The sequence below is a fragment of the Plodia interpunctella genome, chromosome 23, assembly GCF_027563975.2.
Source record: "Plodia interpunctella isolate USDA-ARS_2022_Savannah chromosome 23, ilPloInte3.2, whole genome shotgun sequence".
Taxonomy (NCBI): Eukaryota; Metazoa; Arthropoda; class Insecta; order Lepidoptera; family Pyralidae; genus Plodia; species Plodia interpunctella.
In genome coordinates, this window is record NC_071316.1 from 1,408,543 (window position 1) to 1,416,073 (window position 7,531).

The window sequence follows — 7,531 nt, forward strand, 5'->3', positions numbered from 1 at the left end:
CTCGTAGCTGTACGTGGGCTTTGTTTGAATAACCAGCAATCAAAACCACCAAAGTCCTGGATATTGAAGGATTTCGATTGGAAGCCGACATTTTTGTGAATTAGCTATGCCAATGATACCTATTAATATATGAGCTACGCTCCATATTTCGTTCCCAAAGTTCCTGCCTAGTTAGTATAGCTAGCACATACCAAGGGACCCTAGGACTCTATACTAGATTCTAGGTTTTGTTTATTATTGCTGATTTTAATATAAAAAAACAAAAAAAAACATATTATCATTAGTGATGACTTAAACTGTTTTTTTCTAAGCGACGCTTCGCGCTTATGTATTAGTGGGATAGAGAAGAGAAGAGGACATAGAACGTAGTTAGTACTTGTTGTATTCTCTTTGTAAAGCACAGATTATTAGTTACTACGTAATTGTAAAGAGGAGACGTCGCAGTGGCGCATACGGACGGAGCGATGCCCCGCCACGCCGGCCGCGTCTCGCCGCCGCCATGTAGTGTTGTAAATTATCGATAGTACTTATCGATAGCCGTTACAACCCGGTTCAACACTTGTCCTTACATATTATAAAACAAAGACGTCTGCCGCGTCGTCTGTTCGTGATAAACTCAAAAACTCTACACGGAATTTCGTGTGATTTTCACTAATATATAGTGTAATTTCTGGGGAAGGTTTAGGTGTATAATTAATTATGTTATCGGGTACAAACCCGTGCAAGGTCGGGAGAGCCTTCTAATAATAATTATATGATAGATAAAATCATTTTGTTGCATCACAAAAGACACACACAATACAAAAAAGTAATAAGAGACGAAGATATTACGATAAACTAAGATAATTATTGTGACGGGGTATCACAGTGATACAAATAAGCAGTACTTAAATAGTCAAAAATATAATATAATTAAATAATACATTAAGTTATCCTACACTTCATGGGAAGAGAGAGTAGACATCTAGAGAGAGTAGAAATCTTGATTAACCTGATATCCTTCCAATCATTCGTGAACCCCAATAGATAATAAAGTCAAGACTTAAAATTACAATATAAATAATTACAAAGAACAAAAAACAAATATAAGTACTATTTCTTTTGAATTTCCCGGACGAACGTTTCATAGTGTAACAGTCAAAGTATTATTTTCAATCGGTTATGATTTTTTAAATTAGTCATAATATATTAAATATATTATAACATTGTGGTAACTTGTCAACCAAAGTATTTCAGTAAGATCAATAGTAGGATTTTTCCCAAAGTCTGTAGCGCTAGTATTCAGATGGGCAGGGGGAGCTAGGGTGGGTGAGTCACCACAACCCCACTATGTATTCTGTGTGCGTGTACTTCGTGTCGCGCCAATCATTTTATTACCGACAAATGTTTTTATCGATAAAATATAATAATGCTATGTAGGCACCTTGTCTGTATTTGGTTCTATTTATAACCATGTAGTAGAGTAGCGATACAGACTAATATTTCGTTCAAGATTGTGTCTTTCTTCAACTTTGAGAAATAAGGGAGAATTCCCCTTTTTTGCATTTGGATTTTTAAGGAAGTATAAAAGTATATACTTTTACTATTTTATTAATTTCGGATAAAAACAATTGTACAGGACACTAACTTAGATAATCTAAACTAAACAAGTGGATACTTGTACAACCAGTATACTCAAATTGCTTAAATGTATTCTAGAGTAGTTGAAACTCATACATATACGCAAATTATAAACGTACGCTCTGTAGGAGTTTTGGGATAACAATACCTTGTATCCCAGATAATATTCTACCCATGTGATACCTAATTTCATCTTTCAGCATTTCTTCTAGTCGATTTTCCATAATTAAAAGACAAACAGTTCCAACTCACATACCTACATTATATACTCATTTCCTTACTCATAAATACTGCATTTTCTACTATAATAAATGTATTATAATTGCGAAAAGTAAAATACATTAGGCATTTAATGTAAAAGATTAGGACTGCACCGACTAACGATTTTCTCCAATGGACCTAAGTTTTTAGCTATTACATATTTTTGTAGAAGAGAAAATATACTTATTGAAAAATTACACTATTATCGATACATCTAATACGAAATGAATACATCACTAAAGTTGAGTGAATCACCAACCCACATATTCCCGCAATGGTGATATAATACTGCTTTGACCTTATTGGCTGATCCACCCATGCGGCAGTACAGCTAACCAATCACAATCTAGAATTCAAAGCGTCGTACCCCTGTGACGCTAGTAGTATATAAACCACACCAACGGAATTTTCGCCGTTATTATTCGTTCGGCAAGCCTCTTTACCGGTCGCGCTGAACGACGACTGACATTTATTTAATTAACTTATTTGTACGTTAAGTTCAACAAATCTCAATTCAATATGGTAAGTAACAAAGTATTATCTATTTTATAAATGTTTTCATGTGAATTATCATTATTTCCATAGTAATAAGTAGATAGATCTTGGTTTGAAATACCAGGTGGCCACGCCACCATTTTGTCGGCAGTCTGCATGTTATCCGACCGGTAGTACGATTTTCAGCTATTTTGAACTGTTATTAGTTAGCATTGGACGTTTTAAATTTTGTCGCTTTATCTGTATCTTATCTTTTGATATTCTTATGTTTTTGTTCTTCTGTGTTAAATTCTGTAAAATGTCGTTAGCAAACCTATAGATTCACTTTTGTTTTTCCTATCTCAACTCTTGAAGGTTGATTTTTGTTTGACCCTTATCAAGGCTACCGCGCCGGTTGCCACGCCCGACATCTTATTGATTTTCACATTTTTCCTTCATCGCTAATAATCTTGCCAAATGGCTACAAATATGATTCGTCCCACATGGGCTGATTTCAACAAAATATCTGCCTATAGCCGATGACGTGTACCGGGCTTGATCTCATTCAAGGCTTAGTAATATTATGTGATGACCTCATCTGTTTGTCACAGTAGACACTGTTTTTTTTAATTCAATATTGTAGATGTTGTTTTTCGGGCGTTCATAATCATAATAATTAACTTCTTAGGTAGGTAATTATTATTATTGTTCATTAATTACCTTTTACAAATATTCTCGAGGGATCCACAACAGGCACTTAGCACTTTCTTGCAATTTTCCCACCGGTATTCTCAAAGCTTTCTCCAACCTTTCACTGACGTGTCAATTTGTCTGGTACCCACCGCCACCGTCGCCGCTATGTACCTATGTAGGTCATGGCAAAAAGCCTCTGCGATGTCCATAAAAGGAAGACACTTTAACTAACTGCCATAAATGGATTAAGTAGCCACTTCGTTTTATTTATCTTGTTTCTGTTTTGATTCATATATTGTTAATGCTATGCACTTTGGAAAAAATAAATGTTACCTACATGCATATTATTTAAATAATTTAGTTATTGAATAATAAGAAGGTACATGCGTCTATATCAGGCTTTATAATTAACTTTATAAAGTCACTTCATGATATTAAATGATCGGTGACACATTAACAAATATTTTATTTTGTTCAACAGCGTGAGTGCATCTCAGTACATGTTGGCCAAGCCGGAGTCCAGATCGGAAATGCCTGCTGGGAGCTCTACTGCCTGGAGCACGGCATCCAGCCCGATGGCCAGATGCCCACAGACAAGACCATCGGAGGTGGTGACGACTCCTTCAACACCTTCTTCAGTGAAACTGGAGCAGGGAAGCACGTGCCCAGAGCCGTGTTTGTTGACTTGGAGCCCACTGTAGTTGGTATGTATCCTTGTATTTGCATTATATATAAAGAATAAAAAAAACTAATTGTATGTCAATATATCATCCATAGTTGAATAAAGAATTTGAATAAAAAATTTCAGTTTTGTTCAAACCATTAACACATTCTAAATATTCTAACCTTTTGTTGCTTTTGTCAACAGATGAGGTCCGCACTGGCACATACAGACAGTTGTTTCATCCAGAACAACTTATCACTGGTAAGGAGGATGCCGCGAACAACTACGCCCGTGGCCACTACACCATCGGCAAGGAAATCGTAGACCTAGTCCTGGACCGCATCCGCAAGCTTGCTGACCAGTGCACGGGTCTGCAAGGTTTCCTCATCTTCCACTCCTTCGGAGGAGGCACCGGCTCCGGTTTCACCTCTCTGCTCATGGAGCGTCTCTCAGTGGACTACGGAAAGAAGTCCAAGCTCGAGTTCGCTATCTACCCCGCTCCCCAGGTGTCCACTGCTGTCGTGGAACCCTACAACTCCATCCTGACCACCCACACCACCCTGGAGCACTCTGACTGCGCGTTCATGGTTGACAACGAAGCTATCTACGACATCTGCCGCCGCAACTTGGACATCGAACGCCCGACATACACCAACTTGAACAGGCTCATTGGTCAGATCGTCTCGTCCATCACCGCCTCCCTGCGTTTCGACGGCGCTCTCAACGTCGATCTAACGGAGTTCCAGACCAACTTGGTCCCGTACCCCCGTATCCACTTCCCCCTGGTCACATACGCCCCAGTAATCTCTGCCGAGAAGGCGTACCACGAACAGCTATCAGTCGCCGAGATCACCAACGCTTGCTTCGAGCCCGCTAACCAGATGGTGAAATGCGACCCCCGTCACGGCAAATACATGGCCTGCTGCATGTTGTACCGTGGAGACGTCGTGCCCAAGGACGTCAACGCAGCGATCGCTACCATCAAGACAAAGAGGACCATTCAATTCGTGGACTGGTGTCCTACCGGTTTCAAGGTCGGCATCAACTACCAGCCTCCCACAGTGGTGCCGGGCGGTGACTTGGCGAAGGTGCAGCGTGCCGTGTGCATGTTGTCCAACACCACTGCTATCGCCGAGGCCTGGGCTCGTTTGGACCACAAGTTCGACCTGATGTACGCCAAGCGTGCCTTCGTGCACTGGTACGTCGGTGAGGGTATGGAGGAGGGAGAGTTCTCCGAGGCTCGTGAGGACTTGGCCGCTCTGGAGAAGGACTACGAGGAGGTGGGCATGGACTCTGCCGAGGGTGAAGGCGAGGGCGCTGAGGAATACTAAACAGATAAAGAAGCTTGCCGTCACGCACACCGATACATTCCGCGGTGATGAAATAAAAAAGAAATTATGTTGATTTTTTTTGTTTAATTTATTGTTCCAGACTTTAAATTACCTACTTCTCCAATCATACATAATTTTTGACACCACCAAAGTCCTGTGTGTAGTAGAAGAAAGGAAAAAAATGTTACCATTTCGCAATACGCCAGGCAACATCCATAATTTGTAACTACGAATATCTTTGTTTATGGTAACTTAATAAATGTTTTTTGCTTTGAAAATAGAAATTTATATTTGTTCCCTCGCGATCTCGACACTACGATATAGACTTGCGCATGAGGCCACTATGACATGGGCAAACATTCATAATTTGTTCACAATTACATTGTAGGTACTAGCTATGTACCTACTATAACAAATTATTTTGCTTTGAAATAAAATTTCTTGGTTCTTAATCTCAACCTAGTGTTTTTAGTTGCTTCCGCAGTCGGAGCCGACGGTCCGAGAAGTGCGAGTACATACACAAATCACAATATACGAACCGAGACAGAATTCATCACCTGGTTCCATTACAAATGACATCCGACCCTGAGGAAATCTTATCTCGCCCTCTCGGCAGAATCTGACTCGCTCATGATGTCACTCCACCTACGACATCCGCCGCTTAGTTCTTGGTCGTTTACTTTCATTGTGGCGTAGTGCGTGGGTTACGTCAGTGCCGTGATCATAGAAGGTCCAACCCACAGACCAACAACCAACCAGTTATCAGCACTGCGGATGACCTCGGTTTTTGTCGCGACAGCTGTTGTTTTCTCCGGGCATGTGCGACATAAATATTATGTATTATGATATTGTTTTTGATAATGATTTTTATTCAATAATTAATTTACTTCACTTGGGTAAAAAATAAATTATACACCTAAAACTTCCTTGGAACCTTGGGAAACCATGCAGCAGATTTTATTTTGTCGTGAACAGACAGGTCTCTGTTAAATTCTTAGCTTTCTAAAAGGGTCCATCTTAAAGTTTGAGAAACCCTGAACTAAAAAACTGTGGCTCTCTTCTGTTTTGGGCTCTTCCGGTTTAGCAGTAAATAAGTTTCATTTTCTTCAGATGTTCGCCACAAGTGTAGCGTAGAATGTACATTAATTAAAAATCATTATGTAGCCATCGATATTATTGTTATGATATCTCGATGGGTAAGGTACCTATTACATTATATTTCTGTTGTTATTTTTTTACTTTAAAATGTCAGAACACAGACTTCGTTCCGATATTTAACGTCTTAACAAATATATATTACCGTCCCCGTATTTCCTTGACTTTCAAGATGAGTGAGGAAGCGCGGCTTCTATTTTGAGCGGGTCGACGAACTGTGGGCTATTCCGCCGCGTCGGACGCTTAGCGTGGCTCTTGTACAGTCCGGCTTATGGCCGGGCTAAAGCGTTTATAGTTAGTTAACGCCCGGGCGGAAATAGTTTTTAAATTAAGATATTGCAGTTGTTCGACGGCTTTGCTTAAAGCGAAAGAGCCGCCCGCGTTGACAATGCAGTCAGGGTTGTCATAAAACATGAGAGACGTGACACTGCGTCTGTAACTCGGAACAATAACTAATTGTTCCGCGGTCTGTAATAATTTTTCCAAAAGTTACTGCCCTCTTTATTTCTCCCATATTACATGATTTGTTTCCTTTCTAAGTAGCGTTGCGGCCTCTCAACCCTGGATCGCCATGTGATGTCGAAATTCGACTGTCAACCAATCGGTTGGCTGGCAAAAAACGTTTGTGCCCGGGCGTAAACCTATATCAGTGTACAGTACAGCCAGTGCGCTCGATAAATTTATAGGCACAGTTACCCGGCCGATAAGGTCATTGAAATTGTTTCACTATGAAAATTCTAGCCGTTTATAATACATTTTCCTCGCCTTGCTTTAGGTAATTGTTGGAAAAAAAATAGGTGTGTATGTGTATCTATTTTAACAATACTAGATTTTGAAGAACGTTAATTTCCCACGGGTATAGCACGTTTTTCCGGGATAAAAGGTGAGATAACTTATGTCCTTCTTACTCCAGACTACTGTTATTCGCCTATGATCAAAATTACTGTCGCGTTTGTAATATCCTACTAACATTATACCTAAATGCGAAAGTTGTGAGGATGTGTGTATACGTATGTTTGTTATTCTTTCACGCAAAATCTACTGGACCGATTGTTATAAAATTTGATAACACGGGTAGAAATATAACCTGGATAAACACATATCCATACCTACTTTTTATCCCGAAATTCCTACGGGAGCGAAGCTTTATCGGTAAAAACCACTAATGAATGAAATTATAACAAAAAATTAAATGCCATGCTTGGATAGTTTTATAAGTGTTTGCTTATTATTTCGGCGCTGGAAAAATAAATTTATCGTCGTTTATATTTAATTTACTTCATTAGGTCATGTAAGTTTCAAACTCCCTCTGCTATATAACAAAGACAACATC

The 7,531-nt window shown here is 39.6% G+C and overlaps 1 protein-coding gene across 1 annotated transcript; it reads left to right on the forward strand.

Moving 5' to 3' along the window:
• The first annotated feature begins 2,194 nt into the window (after nt 1–2,194).
• LOC128680145 (tubulin alpha chain) lies at nt 2,195–5,116 on the forward strand. Its single transcript, XM_053762986.1, has 3 exons — nt 2,195–2,403; nt 3,530–3,752; nt 3,917–5,116. The coding sequence occupies exons 1-3, from the start codon at nt 2,401–2,403 to the stop codon at nt 5,041–5,043; spliced, it is 1,353 nt and encodes a 450-aa protein (XP_053618961.1). The 5' UTR covers nt 2,195–2,400; the 3' UTR covers nt 5,044–5,116.
• Nucleotides 5,117–7,531: the final 2,415 nt, after the last annotated feature.

Excerpts from the sequence above, each read along its gene's own strand:
- LOC128680145 (XM_053762986.1), top strand. Across the intron at positions 3,753-3,916 it reads CTTGGAGCCCACTGTAGTTG|ATGAGGTCCGCACTGGCACA; the intron begins GTATGTATCCTT and ends TTTTGTCAACAG.